This window comes from Sebastes fasciatus, chromosome 13 (genome assembly GCF_043250625.1).
Source record: "Sebastes fasciatus isolate fSebFas1 chromosome 13, fSebFas1.pri, whole genome shotgun sequence".
NCBI lineage: Eukaryota > Metazoa > Chordata > Actinopteri > Perciformes > Sebastidae > Sebastes > Sebastes fasciatus.
This window is the reverse complement of record NC_133807.1, coordinates 13451579-13478364: the sequence shown is the minus strand read 5'-3', so window position 1 is coordinate 13478364 and position 26786 is coordinate 13451579. Positions and strand designations below refer to the sequence as shown.

Below are 26786 nucleotides of genomic sequence, written 5' to 3'. Positions count from 1 at the left end.
TTGTTAGAAGTGGGAACCAAACGTCAGATGATCTTCACCAGAGAGAGACAAACCATGCATTTTTGGACCCGCCAACATTTTTTAAATGATTAATTCACAATCATAATTATTTTTTGCAGGAAAAGCCATACTTTTATTTGGCATCTTTCTAAAAGCTTTGTGGATGTATTTATATATATGTTAACTGGATATATATGTCTTATTTTTACACATTCCTTTAATGGACCTGGAAACTATTTTATTTTTTCTGCGTTTTACTGCAGTCAGAGGCATTAATTTAAATCCAGTGACAGATGAGACCTCAGTCTCTCTCTGTGTTTGAACACTAAGAAGTGTATAGTGGCAGCAAATCATCTGATGTCAGAAGAGAGATGAGGAGTTTTGTTGTGGAACAAAATTGTGAACTGAGCCATGTTGGTTTTTGAAAAAGCTGACTTTTTCAGAATGAAACTGATTTATTATATATATTATATCCACTGGATATATATATTTGTATATAAAAACATTTGTCCACATAAATTTTTTTTATCAATAAGACCTTTAAGTCATTTTTAAAGGAAAGGTAAACTGAATGGAGCTGTTATGAACAACAACAACAAGTCTTCTTGGCTTTTTCGGCTGATAATCAGGAAGGAAAAGCCATACTTTTATTCTGCACCTTTCTAAAAGCTTTGTGGATATATATATATATATATATATATATATATATATATATATATATATATATATATCCTTTAAAAATGACTTAAAGGTCTTATTGATAACATTTGATGTGGACAAATGTTTACAAATTTTTATGTGGACAAATGTTTTTATATATAAATATATATATATAAATATAAATACATCCACAGAATCTTTCTATAAATATATATATATAAATATATATATTTATATATAAAAACATCTGTCCACATAAAACATGTTATCAATAAGAGCTTTAAGTCATTTTAAAGGAAAGGTAAACTGAATGGAGCTGTTATTCTTGTTATGGACAACAACAAGGAGTCTTCTTGGCTTGTTGGACACATGATTTTGTATTTTACACTAAATTCCTGCCATGTTTTAGATCAAACAAAAGTGTTCATTAGATTCAAATATTTTCATTATTGAATTAATCTAATGAACACACACACGAGGTTACAGCCCTGGAATCAAAATAAATGGTGCGTTTTTACGCACAGACTGCTGTTTGTCTCTCCAACGCTCCATGCATGCGTCACGGCCAAAGTAAGTTAGGTTTCTTGTATTTTCACATAGAAATAAAAGCGTCTTTGCTTGTCTCTTTTCCCACACATACCCATCCCCCACGTCGCTCTTCTCTTTCATTCCTGCCTGTTAACCAGCAGCCCTCACTGGGCATGCGGGCAGTGAGAGAGACGGTGGATGGGGGCGCTGCGGAGCCGCACAGGCCGGTTCTCCTCTGATACTATCTACACACACAGAGAGAGACTCAGAGAGAGAGAGAGAGAGAGAGAGAGGGGAGGGGGGAGAAGGAAAAAAACCGACTGGGGTTGGTCGGTCTTTGTTTCTGGCTGAGGAGGAAAAACCGAGAGACGCTGCGACCGGCGAGGATTTAAAACATCACCCTTCACCACTCCTGTAAGCAAAACTACACATTTAATCACTCATTCAAGCGGCTTTAATGCAGCTTGTTGAGAGCATACGTGTATATGTTTTATATGTGGAGAGAAAACAGAAGAGACCGACATTACAGAGAGCCTCTGCTGCTGCTGCTGCTGAGGCGCGATGCAATGAATGAAAGATGTTGTTGTAAATGTGCAGAGAGCTTCAGAGCGGAGAGCAGAGAGAGCAGGGTACGGGTGGCGGGTTGGATCAATCAGACCCACAGACGATGAGAGATGCTCTAACCTTCCACACGCTGCATCTGGAGGACAAAACTGCACATTTGGTTGAGCCTTAATTGGCCTGCTGGGCGAGCATGGCGGGCTAAGGCTAGGCTAACTCCAGCTAGCATGCTAGTCCACAGCTTATGTTGTTGTATCAATACATGGCTGTTGTAGCGAGCTAACACGCTAGCATGCTGCTCTTTGTCGTCTTTAGCGTCGTTTCTACCGGCGAACCGGCTGTTCAGTGAATACTACGAGACTCGTGTTACACTACCTGATACGTGAGGTTACAATAAGGGTTTAGTGTTAGTGAATAGACATAGTATAATAAGGTTAAGTGTTAAATGTAAACGGCTAGGCCGGGCTAACGTTAGTGAAGCTACCAATGCTAATAATAGGTAGCATATAACTAACTGATCATTTTGTGTGTAAATGTAAACAAGTGGAACAAGTGAAGGTTTTATTGTGAAAATCTCATTATCTCAGTGACTTTTAATTGTGGTCTGTGTCTGAATATAAGCAGATGTTGTCTCTTGTTGTATAGAGCCAACCTCTACATGTTTATTTGACCCATAAAGTGACAGTTTTGATAACCTTTTATTTTGAAAATCTCATTTTCTCAGTGACTTTTAGTTGTGGTCTGTGTCTGAATATAAGCAGAGGTTGTTCTCTTGTTTAATAGAGCCAACCTCTACATGTTTATTTGACCCATAAAGTGACAGTTTAGATGACCTCTTATTGACCCAACTGTGTGTATGAAGCTCATATTCTGTGGTTACATCTCTTTAGTGCCTGACTTGTTGTGAATGATCTTGTTTCATTCAGCAACACTGACCATCTGTCTCAATTTGAATTAACAAGGGTTCAGGATTGGACCCATTTGAAAGGACAGTGCACCCCACAACAACATGAAAACAGCTTTCCTGTGGTTATTTGTGGTGTAATGGTTTTTGTTTAGTTCACATTAAACATGTGTGAGGTTTACACTTCACAAAGCACTAATACATTTGGAAAACACAACAGTAGTATCACTTTTTCTTAAACATCCACAATGATCCACAGAGGTTATTGAGCGCTACTTTGAGTACACCAAGTTTTTACTTTGTAAAACTCATTATCTCAGTGACTTTGAGTTGTGGTCTGTGTCTGTATAAGCAAGGTGTTGTCTCTTGTTGAATACATATTTATTTGACCCATAAAGTGACAGTTTAGATGACCTCTTATTGACCCAACTGTGTGTGTATGAAGCTCATATTTTACTTGTTGTTACTTTAGTGGCTGACTTGTTGCTCAGCAGTCAGATGTGTGGTGGTGTCAGTGTTGTGAATGATCTTGTTCCATTCAGCAACACTGACCATCTGTCTCAATTTGAATTAACAAGGGTTCAGGATTGGACCCATTTGAAAGGACAGTGCACCCCACAACAACATGATGTTGAAGTTTTCATGTGGTTAGTTGGGGTCCAGAGGGTTTAGGTTTAGTTCACACAACAAATCAGCATTTTGTTGTGTAGTTTACACTTCACAAAGCACCAATACATTTGGAAAACACAACAGTAGCATCACTTTCCTAAAATAATTTTCTTAAACATCCACAGAGGTTATTGAGCGCTACTTTGAGTACACCAAGTTTTTACTTTGTAAAACTCATTATCTCAATGACTTTTAGTTGTGGTCTGTGTCTGTATATAAGCAAGGGGTTGTTCTCTTGTTGAATACATATTCATTTGACCCATAAAAAGACAGTTCAGATGACCTCTTATTGACCCACTGTGTGTGTATGAAGCTAAAATTTTGTAGTTACATTTCTTTAGTGCCTGACTTGTTGCTTTACCAGTCAGATGTGTGTTGGTGTGAATGATCTTGTTCCATTCAGTAACAGAGACCATCTGTGTCAATTCTGAATTAACAAGGGTTCAGGATTGGACCCATTTGAAAGGACAGTGCACCCCACAACAACAACAACAACAACAACATGAAAACAGTGTTCCTGTGGTTAGTTGTGGTTTAGAGGCTTTAGGTTTAGTTCACACAACAAATCAGCATGTTGTTGTGTAGTGTACACTTCACAAAGCACCAATACATTTGAAAAACACAACAGTAGCATCACTTTTCTAAAATAATTTTCTTAAACATCCACAATGATCCACAGAGGTTAGTGAGCGCTACTTTGAGTACACCAAGTTTTTACTTTGAAAAACTGTTATCTCAGTGACTTTGAGTTGTGGTCGGTGTCTGTATATAAGCAAGGTGTTGTCTCTTGTTGAATAGAGCCAACCTCTACATGTTTATTTGACCCATAAAGTGGCAGTTTAAATGACCTCTTATTGACCCAGACTGTGTGTATGAAGCTCATATTTTGTGGTTACATCTCTTTACTGGCTGACTTGTTACTCAGCAGTCAGATGTGTGGTGGTGTCAGTGTTGTGAATGATCTTGTTCCATTCAGCAACACTGACCATCTGTCTCAATTTGAATTTATAAAGGGTTCAGGATTGGACCCATTTGAAAGGACAGTGCACCCCACAACAACATGAAAACAGCTTTCCTGTAATTAGTTGTGGTTTAGAGGTTTTAGGTTTAGTTCACACTAAACATGCGTGTGGTTCACAATGCACCAATACATTTGAAAAACACACAACAGTAGCATCACTTGCCTGAAATAATTGTCTTAAACATCCACAATGATCCACAGAGGTTATTGAGAGCTACTTTGAGTGCACCACCAACTCTTTTTAACTGCACAGTTTATGTATGATTGAGATGGTGTAACTGTAATTTGAAAGAGACATCATGGTTGAGTTTTTCATATGTAAATATTACGGTACATAGAGCTCGTTATGTTGTGGTGATCTCTGGCTGGACCTCAGCAGGTCACATCCAACCTTGTCTGATTTGTTCTTGAGGACAAAAAATAGAAATGGACAAACTGTTCCTCCTTTTAAAAAAAAAAAAAAAGAGCACATGGAGAGTTATCTCTCAAGAGAGAGAGTATCTGCGGTCTTCACGATCATATTCAAACAGTTTGTACTCTGCTAAAATAATCAAATTTGGTTATTTGGATTTGGAACGACTACGGCAGTGTAAATACACAAATACACACGCTCGTCTGGTCACAGATGGATTCTGGATATAATTCCCGTTGTCGTCTCTCTTCACAGGGGTTCTTTCTGCCGCCACACATTCCCAGGTTCCCCTGAGAGATGTCCACTCCTGACCCCCCGATGGGAGGGACACCTCGGCCTGGACCCTCCCCAGGCCCAGGGCCATCTCCAGGAGGCATGATGGGCCCGAGTCCCGGTCCCTCTCCGGGCTCTGCCCACAGCATGATGGGACCTAGCCCAGGACCTCCTGGATCTGGACACCCTCACCCTCCACAGGGACCCTCAGGATATCCTCAGGACAACATGCACCAGATGCACAAAGTACTGAACCGTGTTTTTATTTAATGTTTACGTTCATTTGATCTAACCTTTTGTGATAACTTTTCACCTCTGTACCTTGTAGTGCTGCCCCCTCTTTGTGGATTAGTCAACTTATTGGTCGCTTGGTCTTAGTCGACTAAGATTTATATAGTCGATTAGTAATTTTTTATGCTTTTTTCATGCTGAATGACTTATTTCCAAGAGACTTATGAGTACGTCTCTGGTAAAATTAAGATTTAAAGTGGTGCTTTTGTGTGATTCTTTGTGGAGGAACTCAGTTTTACAGATCTATCGATTAAATCAACCAATCGATTAGTCGTCAAAGTCGTATGAAGGTTAGTCGACTAAGAATTCCTTTGATCGAGGACAACCCTAGTACCTACAATACAGCATACAAACTAAGACTGAATAAAATGTATGCATGCATATATAAATGTGAAAGGAATGTTCCGACCTCGCATCAAAATGAGTTTCATGTACGATTATTGTGTCTTTTAATCAGCCCATGGAAGCCATGCATGAGAAGGGAATGCCCGACGACCCCCGCTACGCCCAGATGAAGGGCATGAGCATGAGACCAGGGGGACACAGCGGGATGGGACCCCCTCCGAGCCCAATGGACCAACATTCCCAAGGTAACATCCCGCAATGTTGTGTTTTAATGTAGCCTGTGTCATAAGATCTAGAGCGACGAAACATGAGGAAATACATTCTCGTTTGTGGCGTGGTCGCCGTCTGGGTGCCTCAGGAAGTTTGCCAGGTTGAATCCTTAGGTAACTCGATATACATCGTCAACACGCAGCGTTTGAAGAAAGATTCAATTTAACGACCTCCTTTTCGTACCTGAATAGCTCCACACAGGAGGAACGGTTAACTCTATCACGCAGACGTACGGTGTGTGTGTTTGTGTGTGAACCCATCCAGCCGGTTTCTCTTCTTGTGTTGCTGCTCATTTGGCAGCATGAGCAGACAGCAGTAGGCAGGACAACGGGAGGGGCGGGGTCGAGGGGCTTCCCCTTTCAGACAACAACAAAGGCAGCTGCATCTACAAAACCACACAGTCAGTAAGCAGAAGAGGTTTGCAAGAGACAGACGCACACAGGGACACTAAAATGACATGATAGTGGTGTGTATGATGTGGAGATGGTTCGATGTTGAAGCGAGGTATAGATTGTATCGCTCAGTTGTCATTTTCTGGCCAGTATTTTGACTTGCAGCCTAAATTAAAGAGAAGAAATGTTACTTAACTCTGGCATAGTGTTTAAAAGGCTTTGAAGCTTCTGAACTCTACACATTGCCGGGTTGTGTTCGAAGTCGTACTGCGTACTACATACTCAATCAGTATGTGCTGCATGCTGCCTACTAAATGAACGATTAATTATGCCGTTACCAGCAGACTGTTCACACTAAAGTAAACTGGAGCAACACGTCTTCTCTGCATCACATGACTGTATTGATCACGACGTTACCGGTCCGAACTACAGTTGAATGAAAATTGCTTATTACAAATGTAAATCAGCACTCAGCGTAAAACTTTCCAGTATTATTTTGAGGAAATTAAAATGATAAAATATTTAATGTTAAATATTTTACCTACAGTACATTATATATGTTTATCCTCTTAACTGTACCGTAACATCACTCGCCATCACTCGTAATTACTTTATCCAACCGGTTAATTATTTGAATCGTCTGCCTCGCAGTCCGCCGCAGAGTGCTCCAGGGATGACGTATTTTTGTAGGCCAACTAGGAAGTTAGCATCGCCCTGGTTCCCTCGACAAAAAGCCAATGGGATTTTTGATTATTGCAGAAAATAAGCTCTGTGGCAAACACCGATTATGATACTTACACGTTTTGTTCTGTAAAATAATCTCCACAAATGAACACCACTTTTATGATTTTTGAAGTGTGAATGCAATCGCCAGAAGTAAAAAGCTAACGTTAGGCTATAAACTAACACCACGGTTGCATGAGCATGAGCATACACAACGAGGCTGTGAAGGCGTACGAGTCGGCGTGATGACGTTTAGTAGTCTCATTTATGCACTTGTTAGCAAACGCCTTTTTAAAGACACACAAAACCTTCAGAATCCACAATTGGGACATTTATTTTATATCGTAGAACAACACATTAAAACCTCTTCAGTTTGTGTTAACCATAGACCTTATTTTAGACATCTAACTTAAAACCCATTGACTTCCAGATGAAAGAACCGGTTCTGTTCTGTGCTCCCCAGGTTACCCCTCTCCATTGGGAGGCTCAGAGCACGCACCTAGCCCTGTCCCAGCCAACGGGCCTCCCTCTGGTCCCATGATGCCCGTAGGTCCCCCCGGCCCCGGGGCTGGCCCTATGGAGGGCAGCGGGGACCCTAACCAGGGAATGGGTCAATCTAACCGAGGGCCTCCCCAGGGTCCAGGTGGACCCGGTGGCGCAGTATGTGTACCCGGCGCTGCTGGTGGACCCGCTCCTTTCAATCAGAACCAGTTGCACCAACTCAGGGCTCAGATTATGGCCTACAAGATGCTGGCGCGCAGTCAGCCCCTACCGGAGCACCTGCAGATGGCCGTGCAGGGGAAGAGGCCCATGCCAGGGATGCAGCAACCGCCGCTGCCCAACATGCCACCTGCTACGGGGCCTGGAGGTGGACCTGTAGCCGGTCCGGGACCAGCTCAGGCCAACTACAACAGACCACACGGTGAGTTAAGTCAGGAAGCCTATTTAGAGTACTTTTGTAATGTGCCTCTTAACAAAATTAGATCCAAAAGTAAGCTTTAAACAAAGAAAGCAGAATATTTGATAGCTCAGCAGGGACACCTGGTGGCTGAAAATTAATTTATTATTTATTAGTTGGCCTAATATTTACTAATTACCTGATAAATCAAATTGTTCTTCTTGTTTTAGGCATGGTAGGTCCTAACATGGTGCCTCCTGGACCTGCAGGAGTTCCCCCAGGTATGCAAGGCCCGCCTACCAACGGACCCCCTAAATCCTGGCCTGAAGGTAAACCTAGTCTCACCTCACTCAGCACTGTGTATGTTTATATGCACATGCAAAAACTGACCTCCTCTGTTTCTTCTCTTCCAGGACCAATGGTGAATGCTGCTGCCCCCTCCAACCCTCCTCAGAAGCTGATCCCGCCTCAGCCCACCGGCAGACCCTCTCCCGCTCCTCCATCCGTTCCCCCCGCCGCCTCCCCAGTAATGCCCCCTCAGATGCAGTCACCGGGACAGCCGGCCCAGCCCCCTCCCATGATGCTTCACCAGAAGCAGAACCGCATAACCCCCATCCAAAAGCCCCGCGGGCTGGACCCGGTGGAGATCCTCCAGGAGAGAGAGTACAGGTGAGACAGACTCACTGGAGCAGTGTTGAACTGTACACCATATACTTCTTTTTGAAACATTATAAAGCACACTGTCTACTACTACTACTACTAATAACCCCTGTTATGTTGGTATTTACACAAATCAAACAACCCTACAACCAAAAATACATTTCAAAAAACATAAAACCCAGTAAATGGCACCCTGATCGTTCATAACCACATGTCTGATCCCTCTTTAGAAATAGTTTTTACTTGAATTTAAAATGATCCAATTCATGATCTATTTTTAGTTCTGTGACTTAGTATTAGTAGTAGTTCTTTTAACAACATACACACACAAATACACAACAATTAGCAGTAGTTTAACATATTGATCCACTGAATAGAGATTGAGGTCTGAGGTTTTATGGAAGGCACATTACAGTTAGTTGCACTAACATAAGAAACAGACAGCAACCTCTCGTGCTTTGTCCAGTTACCTTTAAATTGAATTATTACACGGCTGTGTTGAATACTCGATTCTGATTGGTCAATCACTGCGTTCTATGATCTGTTATTTCTTTATGGTGGACCGTTGCTATGTATAGCGGACCGTTGCCATGGGCGCAGTTCTGCAAGTACTGCAACTAATGTATAAAAGGCAACGCAGGTCGAATGCACATCCGCAAGTCCACATTATATAAGTTTCAAGTTAAACTATGATAATCTGGTCATGGGTCACATCTCTATGCGTCCAGGCGTCGTCTCACTCCCTCTTCCTCTCTTTGCAGTTCTCGTACTCATAGAACTGAAGTTACATCCAGTAACTACCTTTTTTCTCTTCTTTTTTTTTTCTGTGACGGCAAAGATGTTGCCCCGGGCGGAAACACTGTGTGTTTACGCAACTTCAGCGTAGAGGATTGTGATGTTTATTGTATCTTCAGCAGCAATATCTGCCTCTTTACGTTAGACTTGCAACGGTAGTCGGTGTGACGCGGTGTTCAGGCGATTACATTACCTATCCACCGCCCCAACTGTTGTTTTGCTTTGTATATGGAAATAAAACCCATTTAGTTAATTTTCACACGTCAGCGCCGTGTTATCAACACAAAGTCGCACAACGGACGCTTCAAACTGAAAGTGTAGGAGTCAGATATCACACTAAGGACGAGAGAGAGTTGACAGAAAGGTTGGCGGAGGATTTGGTGTCAAAGCGAAAGCAAAAGCGCCTATTTGGCAATATTTCGGATTTAAACCCAATGCTATAAGGGAACCGTAACGTTAATGAGGCAGTCGCCGAACAGAGGACGGAGCGGTCACAGCCGGTGTGCGTGGTGCAGCGGCGCCAGGTAGAAACCTGCGGCCCCGCAGCAAAAGCTCTACCGGACAGGCCAGATACACAGCCATCCAACATTAAAGATCGAAGTAAGCGCTCTACATATATTGAGCGTCATCTTTTCTTGTAAAATGTCCGGTGTAATCGGTAACACCGGTGTTGTCACTAATTTATTAACCAGTAGGGAAATTTCCTCACGTGACATCCCTAACTTCCGTTTGACACACAGCCGTCAGAGTCAAAGTAGCTAGTAGTAGTTTAGTTCTTTTAATATTATTTTGCCTTGTAATTGTGGATGATCAACCTGAAGGGGGAAAAAAGAAGTGTTCTTTGTTACAATCTTCTCAGAGTTTTGGTCATCAATAATCTTATTTTTTTAAATATGTATTCTTCAGGTTACAGGCTCGTATTGCTCACCGTATCCAGGAGCTGGAGAACCTGCCAGGCTCTCTAGCCGGTGACTTGCGCACTAAAGCCACCATCGAGCTCAAGGCCCTACGGCTGCTTAACTTCCAGAGACAGGTAGCCATGCAAAGAAATGTTTAAAGAATACACAAATGTAGCACACGTTTTCTGGTCTGTATGTTTTTGCCCTAGTGGAGTAGATGCACTATTTAACATGTCCACTTTCTTGTGCCTACAGCTGCGTCAGGAGGTGGTGGTCTGCATGCGTCGTGACACTGCTTTGGAGACGGCCCTGAACGCTAAGGCCTACAAGCGCAGCAAACGACAGTCTCTACGTGAAGCCCGCATCACAGAGAAGCTTGAAAAGCAGCAGAAGATTGAACAGGAACGTAAACGTCGCCAGAAACACCAGGTAAAACCGCGCGGGAAAGACTTCTGTGGGTGGGGCCGTTTATAGCGCGGTAAAGGGATTCATTTGCCTGATTGTATCTAACGAAACTTCCTATTTTGATGCCATTTTTTTCTCCTGAAAAACAGAACAGATTTACCCGTCAGCAGAAAAAAAAAACAGCAATAATATTTTTTAACGGCGCAAAAAGTGAAAACAGAAAGTTAAAGAGGAGAAACTAAAAAAGAGCTAATTTCTATTCACATTATTTTTTAGAATCTAATAACAGTGGTGGCTTTGTGTTGTCCTTCTGGCGATAGGAATACCTCAACAGCATCCTGCAGCACGCCAAGGATTTCAAGGAGTACCACCGCTCCATCACAGCGAAGCTCCAGAAGGCCACCAAAGCTGTCGCCACCTATCACGCCAACACCGAGCGCGAGCAGAAGAAAGAGAACGAGCGCATTGAAAAGGAGAGAATGCGGAGGCTGATGGTGAGACTCAAATCTATTAAGGAGACGCCTAAAATCCCAAATAAGTTTTTACATTTGCAATTAGGCAGACAGTTTCAGAAATATATGGAAGATGTTTTATCGTATATATGTTTACACGGGCGTCAAAACATCTCTGTGACTCTCGTCCCAGGCTGAAGATGAAGAAGGCTACCGTAAACTCATCGACCAAAAGAAAGACAAGCGTCTGGCGTACCTGCTACAGCAGACGGACGAGTACGTGGCCAACCTCACTGAGCTGGTGCGCGCCCACAAAGCCGTGCAAGCTCTCAAAGAGAAGAAAAAGAAGAAGAAAAAGAAGGTAAATGTTTAGAACGGGCAGGTGTGACGCATCCTCTTTGTATAAGTTAAAATAGCATTTTCATTTTTTATTCTCTTTTTTTCAGAAGCCAGAGAACATGGAGGGCGGCGCTCCTACCCTGGGACCTGATGGAGAGGTGAGGAACACGTGTACTTAAAGAGGATGTCATTCATAATCTGAATGTGCAGTTTGTTGATGCTTTTATTTCTTCCAGCATTCATGTTTTTCCATCATTTCCTCTGTTCTCCCAGCCTTTAGATGAGACCAGTCAAATGAGTGACCTGCCGGTGAAGGTCATCCACATGGACAGCGGAAAGATCCTGACTGGGATGGAGGCTCCGAAGGCTGGCCAGCTGGAGACCTGGCTTGAAATGAACCCAGGGTCAGTGTCTGCCTAATAAGTATAACTTAAATGTACAATTGATAACATTCAGCCACTAGATGTCACATTCTCCCTCCTCCGTTCCATTGCAATCACTTGAAGTCATTTTGAAACATGTAGTTATAGGCCTACATTAGCTATATATTTATGTTACTTTGTGCGGTAGTGTTTCAAGATTCATGTAACATAATCTGAGGATATGGCTAGTTTAATCAGTTTAATAAATTAATCTAGCTTTAGGTAACGTTTGTCATCTAAGCAGTGGTGTAGTGCAGAGAACACGTACAGGTATGTGGCGTATACCTATTTATTTTTCAGTCAGCCACCCACTTCTAAATCCCCCTCTGATGGGCTCTGTGATTGAAGCTGTTATTTTTCTCATTTTAACAATCCAAACCGGCGGTGACAACACATTAGTTGAGGTTTTAAGGACTGCGGCTGTTGGTGGTTGTTTTGCTTTTTCTGTATTTTTGTATTTTTGGTACCGGAGTGAAGCCGGGCGCTCACCGTCAAACTCCATTTATCCGGTTTTTTTCCACACTAACTGGCAACGTGATCGCTGGCGACCCAGAGATTCAACGTGATACCAGAGTCGTTTCACTATTGGCTCACAAGTCTCGTTAGAAGTGGGACCCAAACGTCAGATATCTTCCACAGAGATAAACAAAACATTCATTTGGGACCCGTCAACATTTTTAAAATGGTTAATTCTCATTCATAATAAGCCATACTTTTATTCGGCACCTTTCTAAAAGCTTTGTGGGTGTTTTTTTGTTTTTTTAAATGATTCGTCTACATTAAATGTTATCAATAAGACCTTTAAGCGAGAGAGATATTCACTGTTTGTTGAATTCCATGGTAATTCTGGAAGCTGATGTTTTGGAACAAAGGGTAAAAGTTACAACTCATATCACCGAGCGTGACGGGAAACCGTTTTAGCAGATTAGCGGCTGTCCTTCGGCAGAACAAAAGAAAACAAACCCGTCGTCTCTCCTGTAAATGTTTTTAACCACGTCAAAAATATTTTGTTCCCTTTTTGCAGATACGAAATAGCGCCGCGTTCGGACAGTGAAGAAAGCGGTTCAGAAGAGGAGGAGGAGGAAGAGGTACATGACGCGGTGACATCTACGTCAAAGCAAAAATGGTCACTTTGTAATTTTCTTGCAAACAGTTTTCTGATCTCCTCTCTTTTTTTTGTTGTCAGGATGAAGAGGAAGAACGACCTCATTCTTCTGCAACTCCAGCAGCAGAGGAGAAGAAGAAGATTCCCGACCCCGACATTGAAGAAGTAAATGAAGTGGATGTCCTGCACATCATCGAGTAAGATGGAGATTTTGGTGTTATCAGATCCCGCTTTGACTGCCATCTTTGAGTCTGTAATGACCCCAAAAATTACATTTGGGTCACGATTAAGTTACACAAAGAAGGCATTTAGTAAATGTTAGCGTATGTTTTCCTTTTTTTTTATCTTGTTTTCATTCACTGTTTTTCATCCACCCAAAAACAAATCTCACTGTATTTTGTCCCCTGCTTCCACCAGACACGCCAAGCAGGATGTAGATGATGAGTACGGTAATGCAAGTTTCAACCGAGGCCTGCAGTCGTACTACGCTGTGGCTCACGCTGTCACTGAGAGGGTGGACAAACAGTCCACACTGCTGATCAATGGGCAGCTCAAGCAATACCAGGTAAAGAGTAGTGTAACGTTATTTATGACTTTAATTTGTAGTGAAATCCGACTCGTTCAATGAGCTGAGTAAAACTGAATCCAACTGTGACCCGTTCCTGCTCAGGTCAAAGGTTTGGAGTGGCTGGTGTCGCTTTACAACAACAACTTGAATGGCATCCTGGCTGATGAGATGGGTCTAGGGAAAACGATCCAGACCATCGCCCTCATCACTTACCTCATGGAGATGAAGCGCCTCAACGGGCCCTTCCTCATCATCGTACCTCTCTCGTAAGCCCTTAACGCACCTTTTCTCACTTCCCCATGTGTCCATCTGTGAAAAGACAAGAAGTGCTTTTACAGAAAGTTGTACGAGTCGTGCTTTTTATAGTCATATGTTGAGCAGCGTACAAACTTTTCTGTTGTCTTTTTGTTTTCAGAACTCTATCAAACTGGGTCTACGAGTTTGATAAGTGGGCCCCATCTGTTGTGAAAGTCTCCTACAAGGTCAGTGGCACATACGGGGATATTCTTGTTAGTAGAGGTGTGATTCTTCACTGCACCTGTCAACGATTCAAATGTACAACAATTCTTGATGCATCTCAATGTATCACATGACAGTAAATGACAGCAAAGAGCAGTAAAGACACACACTGAGCTGAGATGAAACCAATCTCCCGATTCTATTCTGTCACCGATTGTATGCTGTTGTGTGGTTGACCATAAATGGAAAGCAATTCTGTTCATTTCCAGGGGTCTCCAGCTGCTCGTCGTGCGTTCGTTCCCATCTTGCGCAGTGGGAAATTCAACGTGCTGCTCACCACATACGAGTACATTATCAAAGATAAGCAAGTGCTAGCAAAGGTAAGGAAGCATCCTCGGGTTTTTAGTTTTACAAAATGTGTTCCTTTACGCATCGGTTTTTATTTTTCTAACTTCTATATTCTCTCCCAAAGCTTCGTTGGAAGTACATGATTGTGGACGAGGGCCATCGTATGAAGAACCACCACTGTAAACTGACCCAGGTCTTGAACACTCACTACTTGGCCCCGCGCCGCGTGCTGCTCACAGGCACTCCGCTGCAAAACAAACTACCTGAACTCTGGGCCCTGCTCAACTTCCTCCTGCCCACCATTTTCAAAAGCTGCACCACGTTCGAACAGTGGTTCAACGCCCCCTTCGCCATGACTGGAGAGAAGGTGAGTTCCGGTCTGGTTGTGTGTGTTGTGTGTGTGAAGGGATGTCACAATAGTGAAATTCCACGACTCTTGATACCAATTGGATACCACGGTGAAAAACAATAAATCCCATGTACTTCGACATCCACTCCTTTATTACTGTTTGCATACTGGTGTTTGTTAGGAAGTTAAACAGATCATAATTCTCTCTATTATCTATTTTATATTGCTGTGAAAACATCTCCTTCAAACAACTTTGATTTATTCAAGTTTCCCGCCAAAAACTACATTTTACAAGATTACATTCGATATGGGCAGATATAGGTGTCACTTGATACAGAATTTGAATCATTTGTATTTGAATTGCTCAACTTATCTTAGCTCGCTAATTCTTGTCTCATTTGTGGTCTGATTATCAGTAAATTAATCAAATTCAGTGCCTTATATGGCTGTTTCCCAAGCTACTATCGTTGTCATATTGTCACACGGAGACGGACTTTCCTTTCTGCCACTTTGGCAGACAAAACGACGACGACCGGATGGATGTGTGTCTCAGTAAACTGAAATTGATTTTACAAAAAACTGAATTTGAAATTGTGAGAAAATGAACGTGGAAGTATGTAGAGTTGAATTTTCAGTGAGGAATCAAATACAGTTTCAGAGCACCCGAATTCAATTTCATAATATTACATTCACTTTTCACGTTTGTTGGAATTCAGTTTCCAAACTAATATATTCAGTTTCAAATTATGCTCTTCACATTCAGCTTTTCAAGCTAAATAATGCAAATTCAAATTATGTGATTCAAATTTCAGTTTTTTTTTTAATGCAATTTAATCAAGTTGAGCAATTCAAATTCAAATATAAATGATTCAAAATTAGTTTCTAGCGACACATATTTCTGCCCATAATTCAACAGTGAGTTTACTGTGTCCCAAACACATTTGTATTTATCGTTCCCGGGACGCCGTTCGTCTCGAGCCCCGACGGTACCTATGGTACCTACAGTAATGTAGAAAAACAAGTACCGTCTTGTTTTCAGAATTTTGGCATCGACTTGATTAACGAAGTACTCGGTTCTCGTGACATCCCTAGTGTATTACACGTGTTTGTGAGGATGAGGTCATAAGAAATGAAAAATAAATCAACAAACCAGGTAGTATTTACCCCCACATAATAATGAGCTGCAGTAAAAATGTTCTCCCTTTTCGTTTTCCCCTCAAGGTCGACCTGAATGAAGAAGAGACCATCCTGATCATTCGACGTTTACACAAGGTGCTCAGGCCGTTCCTGCTGCGCCGACTCAAGAAAGAAGTGGAGGCCCAGCTGCCCGAGAAGGTCAGCTTGTTTGCTTTCACTGAGAAGAAATTTACTTTTTTCATGATTCCTGCATGAATGTTTATGCTCATAAAGGAGTTCCCAATCTTTTTGTGAATTTTTTTTTTAAATCAAATAATTTAATTTGGTATCTTTCTCAAGTTGTTCTCTTATTGTTGGTTTCTAGGTGGAGTATGTGATAAAGTGCGACATGTCGGCTCTACAGAGGGTTTTGTACAGACACATGCAGGCCAAGGGAGTGTTGCTCACAGACGGGTCAGAAAAAGACAAGAAGGTAAGGAGACGAAGATGATGCCTTAGTTTGTACATATTCAACGTATAGTACAAATGTGATTTTCAAAGCTTGAACATAATTGAAAACTAAAAAAGATGTTTTCTTTCCCTTCTAAATGTTCCAGGGTAAAGGTGGCACGAAGACCTTGATGAACACTATCATGCAACTGAGAAAGATTTGCAACCACCCCTACATGTTCCAGCACATCGAGGTACCAGACAGAAGCAGCCGTCACTAAAATATCTTTCTCCCGAGTGCACTAGAAGAGTTCAAACAGCTGCAGATAGAATGGGAATGTGACCGCTTTGTGTTTGTCTGCTTTACAGGAGTCTTTCTCTGAGCATCTGGGCTATTCAGGTGGAATCGTGAGCGGGTACGTAAAGCTTGAAATTGCATGTGTTTGTACTACACGTGTGTGTCTTGTGGATCATATTTTGCATACTGGCTGCATTCTCCCTCCTCATCTTGCTCCCTCTGCCCATCCAGCCCCGACCTGTACCGCTCCTCTGGGAAGTTCGAGCTGCTGGATCGCATCCTGCCCAAACTGAGGGCCACCAACCACAAAGTGCTGCTCTTCTGTCAAATGACCACACTCATGACCATCATGGAGGACTACTTTGCCTACCGTAACTTCAAGTACCTGCGTCTGGATGGTGAGACACCTCTGACCCAAGTATTTGTGGGGCCTTGCACTGTCATCCCCTAATCATATGGAACAAACTGAGATTCACTTCCTTTATCGTTTCCCCCCTCCCATAGGAACCACCAAGGCGGAGGACCGTGGCATGCTGCTGAAGACATTCAATGAACCGGGCTCTGACTACTTTGTGTTCCTGCTCAGCACCAGGGCAGGTGGTCTGGGCCTCAACCTGCAGTCTGCTGACACTGTCGTCATCTTCGACAGCGACTGGAACCCGCATCAGGTACTCAAATATAAATACGTGTTGGCATCAACACAGGTCTCAAATGTGATATGAATATGAATGAGTGATATGAATGAGTGATACCGTATGTGTGATAATGAATATACTGTGAGAACAGTAGCAGTAGTGGCATCTCGATATTATCATATTGTCTCTAAAATAACATAACTGTTTAAACCGTTCGATACAGTTTGATCATTCTAGTAAACTAATCTGAATTTCTAGGGAATATTTAGAGCTTGAATATGACATTTTAAAAGTTTTTTTTTTAATTCCACATCAGAATGTCAGCATTGATATATTTTCTTGTTACATCATTCCACCTAAACTAATCCATGTGTGCGTACTCCCTACAGGACTTGCAGGCCCAGGACCGAGCCCATCGTATCGGTCAGACGAACGAGGTGCGCGTGCTCCGCCTCTGCACCGTCAACAGCGTGGAGGAGAAGATCCTGGCAGCTGCTAAGTACAAACTGAACGTGGACCAGAAGGTCATCCAGGCGGGCATGTTCGACCAGAAGTCCTCGGGCTGTGAACGCCGGGCCTTCTTACAGGCCATCCTGGAGCACGAGGAACAGGACGAGGTCGGGGCCCGAGGAGGCTGCCGTCCTCGGGGGACGTGGGTGGGTGTGACCTGAACTTGTTGATACATTGCCCTCCCACCCACATCTGCCTGCGTGCCGAGCCACCTTTCCTTTCGCTCGCATTTTTTTTTTTTTCTCCTCCTCCATCTCTTTTCTTTCTGCCTCTAAACAAACCTTTGATGGTTCATATGATACTTTACACTAATATTACAACTTTGCTCTTTTTTATTCCTCCTTTTTTCTCTCTGCTGTTTTTTCCTACAATGCTTTTTTGCTTCCCAATTGAATGTAGTTCTAGTGATAACAGTAGAATATGCTAAGCCAGATGTTTTCAAAATGGGAGGTTGGCTTCCCCCGGGGGTCTCTCAACAGTCTCAGGGAAATATTACATTACAGGGTTCAACATTAATGGGGTTTTTCTCATGTGGGTCATAAATCTAGTAGTCAATTTTGACTTGCCCCTATACAAATTGTTTTAATTAACAGCGGTTATCTAATAACAACAAAGACCAAATTTAATTGTTATGTTTAATCTTTATTTAAGTAAATAAATCTGGAGTTTCCTCCACATCCTCTAAACGCCGCCAAACTAAACTCCCTTCTCCAGGATAATTGAAATGCTCGCTTGTGCTTCAGCTCATAAACTTTGTCTTTACCAACCAACATTTTCTCTCGAGGGCCCGATCGATACTGCGAATGTGCGACTCTAAACAGAGATGAGAAGGAAGCGAGATGGCTCACTCCTTAGCTACTTCCATCATCAGCTCCAGAAAAAAACAATGTGTTAAATTCTTTTTTCGGGCAAGTGAGTTGCCAGATTTACTAGCCCAACGTGGCATTTTACTTGCCCCAGGCAAGTGGGCAATCCTAATTGTTGAGCCCTGCAATAGTTATCAAAAGAAGATTACATAGAACAGCCTAAATGTGTGTGTTCTGGTTGGAAGAAAGAGTTCAGAGATGCAGTGGTTTTTGGGGAATTTGACTGTTTTTCTCACTTTCCCACAGTCAGAAACTAATAAATAACTTTAGGACAGACCTTTTTTTAAGTATTTGGTGTAGTCTGAAGTTATGTTGACTCAACTGTTGAATGTCTATAGGATCAAATAACATAATTAGAGCTGCAACTAATGATTCTTTTCATTGTTGATGAATCTGTTGATTATTTTCTCGATTAATCGATTAGTTCTTCGGTCTATGAAATGGTGAAAAATGGCGATCAGTGTTTCTCAAAAGCCCAAGATGACGTCCTCAGATGTCTTGTTTTGTCCAAAACTCAAAGATATTCAGTTTACTGTCATAGAGGAGTAAAGAAACCAGAAGATATTCACATTTAAGAAGCTGGAATCAGAGAATTTTGACTTTTGGTAATTAATTTATTAGTTGACAATTAATCTTTTAATGGATTGGATTGATTGTTGCAGCTCTAAACATAATCATGATCCCATAGACATCTAGGAATTGAGCGAAACTAAGCAAGTAAACTAAAAGGGGGGGTGAGGGGGCACCTTTTTCCAAGCTTTGTCTGAGGGGAGGCCCACACTCTCAGACTTTGAAAACCTCTGTGCTAAGATATTTATGCTGCTTACTTAAGGTTAACAGTAATATGCATTTGAATTCCTTTTTTTCCGCTTTTGTGGGTGAGGTCTTAGTTTGAAGACGTGAATCTGATGTGCCACATAAACCTGCCATTAGTCTCTCGTCACACTTCTCTTATTTGTCTGCAGGAGGAGGACGAGGTGCCCGATGATGAGACCGTCAATCAGATGATAGCCAGGAGTGAAGAGGAGTTTGAACAGTTCATGGTTAGTCCCACTTCCTTATCAATTATTTCATACTTTGTAATTTCATAATCTGACTTCACTTGCGGTTTTAAAAAAAAAAAATGTTTTTATTCTAGCGCATGGATCTAGACAGACGCCGCGAGGAGGCCCGCAACCCGAAGAGGAAACCCCGTCTGATGGAGGAGGACGACATGCCCAGCTGGATTCTGAAAGATGACGCCGAGGTCGAGAGGCTAACATGCGAGGAGGAGGAGGAGAAGATGTTCGGCAGAGGATCCCGCCAACGCAAGGAGGTGGACTACAGCGACTCGCTCACAGAAAAACAGTGGCTCAAGGTGGGATGTCATCATGTTTGGTTGTTTAGGAAATATTGTGACTTTGCATCTTAGGGGGCAAAAGTGAATCAATAAAAAATAAGTTTTGACCTGATGATAATTTCTCCTCACCACAGGCCATAGAGGAGGGAAACCTAGAGGACATCGAAGAGGAAGTGCGTCATAAAAAGACGACCAGGAAGCGCAAGAGAGACCGCGACCACGACAGCGGCCCGGCAACGCCCAGCTCCAGCAGCGGCCGAGGGCGGGACAAGGACGAGGAGGTGAAGAAAGCAAAGAAACGTGGTCGCCCGCCTGCTGAGAAGCTCTCTCCCAACCCCATGTCCCTCACTAAGAAGATGAAGAAGATCGTTGACGCTGTCATCAAATATAAGGACGGGTGAGAAAAGCGCCGTATCTTTGCAACTCTGTCACTATAATCTGAAGAAAAGAATGTTCATTATTGCTTTATTAGGTCATTTTAGATTCAGCATTGACTTACAGTGATGCATACTAAGAAACCTGCTTCCTCATCTCAGTAGCAACGGGCGACAGCTGAGCGAAGTCTTCATCCAGCTGCCTTCTCGCAAGGAGCTGCCCGAGTACTACGAGCTCATCCGCAAACCAGTGGACTTCAGAAAGATCAAGGTGAGGATGGAGAGTAACACCTATCTGCTCTTCATCTTAAAGGGATAGTTCAGCTTGTTTGAAGTGGGGTTATATGAGGTACTTATCCATAGTCATTGTATTACCTACAGTAGATGACGGTCAGCATGCGCCCAGTTTGGAGAATCAGACAGGATTACCAGCACGGGAGCAAAGCAATGTACTGCTGTGGACGGGGCCGGCAGCAAAACGTATTTTAGACACCTAAAAGAAAGGCCCACCTAAAAAAATCAATATCAGTTAAAGTGTACACTATATTTAGAATATTTTCACCTCTTTACCTTGCTGTCAGACAGCCCTATCCGACAGGGAACTGAAGCCGTTATATCCATCTATACTCTCTTCAAATCCACCAGTTCATTGACAAAAACAGTAATTTTACCTCGCAGAACACAAGGGTTGCTGGTCTACCGCTGCCTCCATCAGCTAGTTTGTTTGTGTAATTGTGAGACTTTGGTGTTTTAAAGGGTTAGTTCGGATTCACCAAAATCACAGAATAACACAAACAAACTAACCGACCGAGGCAGCGGTTAGACCAGCAACTCCTGTGTTCTGCGAGGTAAAATTACTGTTTTTGTCAATGGAGTCTGGTGGCTTTCAAGAGAGCACAGAAAACGGTTTCAGTTCCCCGTCAGAAAGGGCTGTCTGATGGCAAGGTAAAGAGGTGTAAATATTCTAAATATAGTGTACACTTAAACTTTTTTAGGTGTCTAAAATAGGTTTTGCTGCCGGCCCTGTACACAGCAGTACATTGCTTTGCTCCCGTGTCGGCACTCCTTTTTCCAAGCTGGGGGCGTCCCGACCGTCATCTACTGTCATTAATACACTGACTATGGATAAGTACCTCATACAACCCCACTTCAAAACATCCGATTGTCCCTTTAAGATTTTTACCAGCTGTTTCTTTGTGCTTTCTCATCTGAGTATCTACTGTTTTGTCTAACTGCTGTCTTCCTTTGTTCCCTGCTTCCACCAGGAGAGGATCCGGAGCCATAAGTATCGCAGCCTGAACGACCTGGAGAAGGATGTGATGCTGCTGTGTCAAAACGCCCAGACTTTCAACCTGGAGGGCTCTCTGGTGAGTGAAGCACACTCTCACTAATGTTGGATATATTTGGGTAATTTAGACCGAGCTGAGGAAAAGCTGTTACAGTAATCTTTCTGTAAACCTTTCAGATCTACGAGGACTCCATCGTGCTGCAGTCTGTCTTCACCAGCGTGAGACAGAAGATCGAGAAGGAGGACGAGAGCGAAGGAGAGGAAAGTGAGGAAGAGGAGGATGACATAGACGAAGGCTCTGAGTCTGAATGTGAGTATCAAAAACGCAGCATTTTACACAGGACACCAAAGCTTTTCATAATAGGCTAGGGGGAGGTCCATTAAACGTGATCTTTTGATTTTCCGTTAGCTCGTTCAGTGAAGGTGAAGATCAAGCTGAGCCGGAAAGAAAAGGGGGATCGAGGAGGAAAAGGACAACGACGGAGGGGCCGTGGCTCCCGGGCTAAACCTGTGGTGAGCGACGATGACAGCGAGGAGGAGCAGGAAGAGGTGAGACAAGAAGTTCACACACAAAAACAATATCCCGCTGAGAGGCATCACTCTGAATGAAACACTGATAACAGTAGTATAAAGATGCTGTAAAGAAAATAAATGTAGAGCTTTAAGTAAGTAAGCGCTCAATTTAAAGTCACTTTTAATGCAGGGGAACAGCACAGTTTGTCAAAAGGGACAATTACATTATTAATCAATTAGTCGCTCAACAGAAAAATTAATTGGTTAAATGATTAATCGCTTCAGTCAGTTATCAAGCGAAAGATGACAAATATTCACCGGTTCCAGCTTCTCAAATTTTTAACTGTTGTGTCAGACAAAACAAGGAATTTTATAACGTCACCTTTGACTCGTGGAAATTGTAAAAGGGAGTTTTCACTATTCTGTTACATATTATAAACTAAATTAATGCAACAGATTAATCATTAATACAGGCCGAGGTTTCTTTCGGAAATTTCAGTCTTTCTTTTTTATTTCATCTGGTTGTGTTGTCTGTATAGGTCAAGTCCATATGCATCAAAAGTATTTTCAATTACAACTACTAACTAACTAAATATCTTGCAAGCATTTGCTAAATAACAGAAGCAATAAGTGAATTTATCTGCGGTTGATCGATAGAAAATCAATTGGCAACTATTTTAATGATCGATCAAGTTGTTTATGTCATTTTTTTTTCCAGTTCCAGCTTCTCAAATGTGAGGATTTTCTGCTTCTCTTTGTCCGTTTAGTTTGTTTCTGTCATTATAAACTGTGTATATCTGGGGTTTGGACTGTTGGTCAGACAAAACAAGATATTTTGGGCTTCAGGAAATTGTAACTGGCATTTTTTGAACATTTTATAGACCAAACAACTAATCAAAAAAATATTAAAAATATTTGTATTAAACAATAACAAGTGTTAGTTGCAGCCCTAATTTCCATTGCTTCTTTTCTCTGGCAACGGTAATGACACTTGAGGCCTTTACACACCGGCAGCCTTTTTTAGTGTGATTAAAAAAAAAAAGTAAATTTTTTTGTTGTTTTTGTCATGAACACTTTCACACAACGTGAATATTACTCGGGGGCGCGGGGGAAGCGGCATACTTTTCGGAAAAAGCTTGATTTTTCTGAGCTTTCGCACCACGAACGAAGGCATCAACCAATCACGTTGTGTGGAATGGGTTGAGTTGCACCTACTGTTATGAAACAACAATACTGAGGCTTTGAGTCTGAACCGGGACGGCAAACTTTATTACTCTTTTCAAACTTGACAAAGGCAGCGCAGACCAGATCCACTTCTTCCGTTCTTACCTTTCACAATAAAAGAGTAAGAGAATTTAGCATCTTAGTTTCGTCACGCCGCCGGTTTATAAAAGCCTTTAGTCCCGCATGCAGTCGGTGTCCACAGAGGCATAGTGTTTGAAATTTCTAGAGGCATTCTCAAGCCATAATGATGCAGTTGTTGAAATTTCATAAAGCCCCAACTGATGCGACTAATAATGCCTCTAGCTCCTTACCTTGCTTTAATGAATATCAGCATTGGGAAGTGCAAACGCATTGTTAATAAGATTGTTTATCACTTGAGAAGTGTGTCATCACTCAATACGCATTATTTGATTGCAACATTTAAACGTGTTTTACTGTGTGTTTCCTGTGTAGCCTCTGTGTACTTGTGTTAGATAATAAAAGTGGATCTTTGTTTTCAGGAGCGTTCGGCCAGCGGCAGCGAGGAGGACTGAAGTGAACCACTCCCGATTGGACCAACGGCCTGCTGAGCCCCTTGACTGGACTTTATATATTTTACTTAGATACAGCAGGGAGACAGTCAGTGGAAAAGGCTTAGTTTTACTAGATGAGCTGATTTTTAGTGAGACAATTGTATTCTCATTAAAGTATACCATTAATTAAAAACCAATTTAAAAAAAAAAAAAAAAAAAACTAAAATATGAAAGCTATGAACCATTCACTTCCATATTTAAACCATTTTCCCCAGTATGAATAGTAGTGTCTCTTTGCCTTTTTTTGTTTTCTCCTGTAAATGGGAAATTGACAGAGCCTGAATTATAGACTGATCGTGGGCCATAATGACAGCTAACTGTTTTTTTTAAGTGGTATTCATTTTGTCGTCTTTTACTTTAAGACAAAGCGTACATGTGAACCAGGAGTCACTGCGTTCCCTGAAGTCCCTTTTTGAATGCATGTCGTGCGTGTCTGTGGAAATGCACCTGGATGTGTCTTCGCTATTATCTCTGTGTTTAATTTAAGACTACAAGCGGGATCACGGTACATCCCACCCTGCAGCCCCTCCCTCTCAGGTTGTGTATGTAAAGGGGGAGGGAGGGATAGGACCATTTTCTCGTGTCGGTGTCACTGGATTCCAAAAAGTACAATAAAGGCATCTCATAATTAATCTGTTCCTCACATTCGTTTGTCCAAAATGCACCCAGACATTAACTGCACTCATCACATCTGTACACTAGATGGCCTACTGAGAACACTTGAGGCTTGTTGACATCTGTTACCATCATTTTCTCACTGGTCATTGTCATATTTCAGGTAGAAGTAAAGAGTTTTCAGTCAAGTCACTCATTTTCCACTTTTACTACTACTCTCTGTTGTATTTCTTTTGGCTTAGACTATAGCCAACCTTTTGTTTAGACGTACCCCGACAGCCCTGTGAGATGAACTCAAGGAACCCTTCATCAACAGCACCACTAGTCATGTTCCAAATGTGTACATTTTATTTGCGTTGATTTTAACCTGGGCGTTATTTAACACAGTATGAACTGTTTAAAAGTGGATATTCATGTTTCCATACAATTGAGCTGTCAATGTTTCGGTTTGGTCAAGTTTTCCTTCATAGGGCATACTTCTAATGTTATGTCATTTATCCATCTATTTCAACCATGTAACCTATCTATTGCTTTTAGCTAACGTCATCTATTTCAACCATGTACCTATTGCTTATAGCTAAGTTAACTGTTTTAACCCTATATCCAATACTTAAGCTAACTTTTAACTGTTTATCCATTTGCCTACTTTTAGCTAACATTATCTATTTCAACCATGTATCTACGTTTAGCTAGTTTTGTTTTATTAATCCGTCTATTTATAATTGTATAACTATTTCATTCATTACTTTTAGCTAACGTTCTCTATTTCAACCATGCATCTACTTTTAGCTAGTTATTTAATCTGTTTATCCATCTATTTATAATTGTATCTATTTATCCATTACTTTTAGGTAACTTTTTCAACCATTTATTAACTATTCCATCCATTACTTTTAGCTAACGTTATCTATTTCAACCATTTATCCGTTAGCTTCTTTTAGCTATCTGGTTAAACTATTAAATTTAGCTAACTATTTCAACCATTTATCAAATACTTTAAGTTATTTCACAATATCTAATACTTTTAAGTCCTCTTTTTCAAATGTTTATCCATTACTTTTATCTATTTGAACTGTTTATTAGCCTACTTATTTCAACCATCCACTCCTCTTAGCTAAATGTTTAGATATCTCTGCTAACTTGCTAACTAGTTTCCATGCATTTTCAATTCCACCATACTGTATTGGTCGTGTGCAGGTGTTGCAGCTGACTTGATATGTGAATTTTTTTTTTTTAATCAAATACAAACCTATATTTTTTACAATAAGTTAACCCCCTCCATAATATCTCCACATAGTCTGCATGACAACTGCTGCAGAAGCCCCCCAGGGGTACATCCTGATCTCTGATCTTCCGATCTTAGTTTCCCAACACCGTCCTCGTTCCTCAGAGGTCACACCTTGACCCTGACACACACACACACACACACACACACACACACACACACACATACAGACACATCCACCTCTCCCCCACGTGACTTTGTCAGCACCTGAACAAACATGACGGGTTATATCTGCTATGAATTTTCTGTGTGGGTGATTTCTCGCGCCTTGTCTTCGAGGGCCAGTCCCCCCAGCATGATTCCCCCAGCAGACTCATTCTTTCTTGTGTGAATGCATGTTTGTTCAGTTGTGGCTGTCATTATTTCAAGATTCATTGGCCGTTTCCACCATAAATATTCTCTATTTAGATCCATTTGTACTGCTCACCTAAAAGATTACACAGGAGCTTTGTGTGTGTTACAGGATATCTTCCCCCCCTTGGCCTTTTTATTGTTTTGGGGGCGGCTGTGGCTCAGAGGGTAGAGCAGGTTGTCCACCAATCGGAAGGTCGTGGTTCGATCCCCGGCTGTTCCGGGTCACATGTCGATATTTGAGCAAGACACTTAACTCCAAATTGCTCCCGAAAGCATAGCCATCGGTGTGTGAATGAGTATCTAGATTAGATCCTGATGGGCAAAGTTGGCACCTTAGCAGCCTCTGACATCAGTGTATGAATATGTGTGTGAATGGGTGAATGCTGACATGTAGTGTAAAGCGCTTTGAGTGGTCGGAAGACTAGAAAAGCGCTATATACATGCAAGTCCATTTACCATTTACCCCCTGTCAACACAGTGTCAGCCTTATCATCTTTTCCAGGGGCCAAGGTGATGAAGCCAAATGTAACTTCCAAGAAATAGGTTATTCACTGAGCAGCACTCCCTACCCGTGCAGCCACTCCCTCCCAATCCACGAG

The 26786-nt window shown here is 41.9% G+C and overlaps 1 protein-coding gene across 4 annotated transcripts; it reads left to right on the top strand.

Annotated features, from left to right (window-relative positions):
• The first annotated feature begins 1435 nt into the window (after positions 1–1435).
• smarca4a (SWI/SNF related BAF chromatin remodeling complex subunit ATPase 4a) lies at positions 1436–24565 on the top strand. 4 transcript variants are annotated; one of them, XM_074655579.1, is made up of 34 exons: positions 1436–1602; positions 5011–5274; positions 5777–5909; positions 7513–7971; positions 8178–8276; positions 8361–8616; positions 10309–10435; positions 10557–10730; positions 11027–11200; positions 11352–11519; positions 11605–11655; positions 11771–11901; positions 12944–13007; positions 13106–13221; positions 13442–13589; positions 13695–13858; positions 14008–14074; positions 14321–14431; positions 14524–14766; positions 15970–16083; positions 16250–16357; positions 16482–16568; positions 16684–16730; positions 16844–17010; positions 17117–17280; positions 17637–17864; positions 19589–19666; positions 19762–19980; positions 20097–20359; positions 20502–20607; positions 21602–21703; positions 21802–21934; positions 22034–22173; positions 23862–24565. In XM_074655579.1, the coding sequence occupies exons 2-34, from the start codon at positions 5053–5055 to the stop codon at positions 23892–23894; spliced, it is 4896 nt and encodes a 1631-aa protein (XP_074511680.1). In that variant the 5' UTR covers positions 1436–1602; positions 5011–5052; the 3' UTR covers positions 23895–24565. The 4 variants fall into 4 exon arrangements, with proteins under 4 accessions (XP_074511680.1, XP_074511679.1, XP_074511678.1 ...); XM_074655578.1 differs by having other exon boundaries at positions 20499–20607; XM_074655577.1 differs by having other exon boundaries at positions 17637–17903.
• The last annotated feature ends 2221 nt before the right edge of the window (positions 24566–26786 follow it).

Bases quoted from the DNA above. Each gene is read 5' to 3' on its own strand.
- smarca4a (XM_074655576.1), top strand. From the start codon at position 5,053: ATGTCCACTCCTGACCCCCCGATGGGAGGGACACCTCGGCCTGGACCC. The intron at 14,075-14,320 runs GTCAGTGGCACA...GTTCATTTCCAG, and splicing joins TTGTGAAAGTCTCCTACAAG to GGGTCTCCAGCTGCTCGTCG. The intron at 17,904-19,588 runs GTGGGTGTGACC...ATTTGTCTGCAG, and splicing joins GCCGTCCTCGGGGGACGTGG to GAGGAGGACGAGGTGCCCGA.